The 1437-nt window shown below is 57.8% G+C and overlaps 1 protein-coding gene across 1 annotated transcript in view; it reads right to left on the bottom strand.

Annotated features, from left to right (window-relative positions):
* FSIP2 (fibrous sheath interacting protein 2) overlaps window positions 1-1437 on the bottom strand; it is a 60145-nt gene that overhangs the window by 49161 nt on the left and 9547 nt on the right. The window contains 2 exon segments of the mRNA XM_014466932.1: window positions 3-32; window positions 1320-1430. Of these exon segments, the coding sequence (XP_014322418.1) occupies window positions 3-32; window positions 1320-1430 (141 nt within the window).

Genomic DNA, 1437 nt, shown 5'->3' with positions numbered 1-1437 from the left:
GTGAGCAGCAGCATCTCCTTTGTCTTCCATTCCTGGAGGCACAGAGTTGCTGTTAGTGTGCATCCCAAGCCTTTGTCTCTTGTCCGCCACCACCCGGCAAATGCGACCAAGTCAGGGCCCCGAAAACAGGCCCCAGGCAGTGAGCGTGGGCACTGGCCCCAAAGGGGGCTCCTTCCTCCGGCCCCGGTGGGAAGGCAGGCGGAGAAGTTGGCATTTTCCCCCCAAAGCTCCCTCCTCACACTGAGGTCTCCAGACCATTTAGTGTCTAGTTGTCCGGCCAGTTGAGTGTTGACCTAGGAACCAGGAGGTCAGGGTTCGATTCCCGGTCAGGGCATATGCCTGGGTTGTGGCCTTCATCCCCAATGTGGGGCATGCACGAGGCAGCCGACCCATGATTCTCTCTCATCATTGATGTGTCATCTCTCTCCCTCCCTTCCTCTCTGAAGTCAATAAAAATATATTTAAAAAAATCTCTAATACTTACAATAATAATCTACACTAATAAAAAGACAAACATGCAAATTGACCTTACCTTTGCTATGGCTTAAGCCACGCCCACCAGCCAATCAGAGCGACTATATGCAAATTAACCCAACCAAGATGGCGGCTGGCAGCCATGGAGCTGGAGCAAGCAGGAGGCTTGGTTGCCCCAATGATGGAGGAAGCCAAGCTTCCCTCCTGCCCGCCCTGGCCAGCTCTGAGCTCCTCTCAAGGCTACAAAGTTTCAATTATAGAAGGTAAATAAATCCCAGAATAAAAATTAAAAAAGGATAGGCTGGGAGCTTCCGTCACCAGGGCGGCTTGGCCAGCCTGAAAACGGCCCTCAGTCCCTCACCCAGACTGGCCAGGCACCCCAGTGGGGACCCCTCACCCTAAAGGGGGTGTGGCCAGCCTGAAAACAGCCATCAGCCCCTCACCCAGGCTGGCCAGGCACCCCAGTGGGGACCCCCACCCTGAAGGGGGTGTGACTAGCCTGCAAACAGCCATCAGCCCCTCACCCAGGCTGGCCAGACACCCCAGCGGGACCCCCACCCTGATACGGGACACCCTTCAGGGCAAACCAGCCTGCCCCCACCCATGCACCAGGCCTCTATCCTACATAGAAATAAATGATGTCTGTAACGTTCACAGTCATGGCTCTCGGGGTGGACAGGCCTGTGGAGGCCCGTGGAGCCGCAATGTGAGCTCCCAGTGGGTGCAGCCGCTGCCTGGGGGAGCCAGGAGAGGTTGCGTGTGGGCATGGGACCCAGGCCTGGCATGGCGTCAGGAGGCTGACAGCTAAGTCACTTGTGAACGAAACCCCCACACCCGCGTCTCACCTCCTCGATCTTCCTGCGCAGCCCCAGTTTCCTGTGCATGTGGTCCCAGTGCCGCCGCTCCTGTCGGTCCATCCAGAGCCGGCGCTGCTCCTCCGCCAGGCGCTCCCGGTACTCCAGC

The sequence above is a fragment of the Myotis lucifugus genome, unplaced genomic scaffold (assembly GCF_000147115.1).
Source record: "Myotis lucifugus unplaced genomic scaffold, Myoluc2.0 scaffold_368, whole genome shotgun sequence".
Classification (NCBI taxonomy): Eukaryota; Metazoa; Chordata; class Mammalia; order Chiroptera; family Vespertilionidae; genus Myotis; species Myotis lucifugus.
The sequence above is the reverse complement of the archived record's forward strand: the minus strand, read 5'-3'. Positions and strand labels throughout refer to the sequence as shown.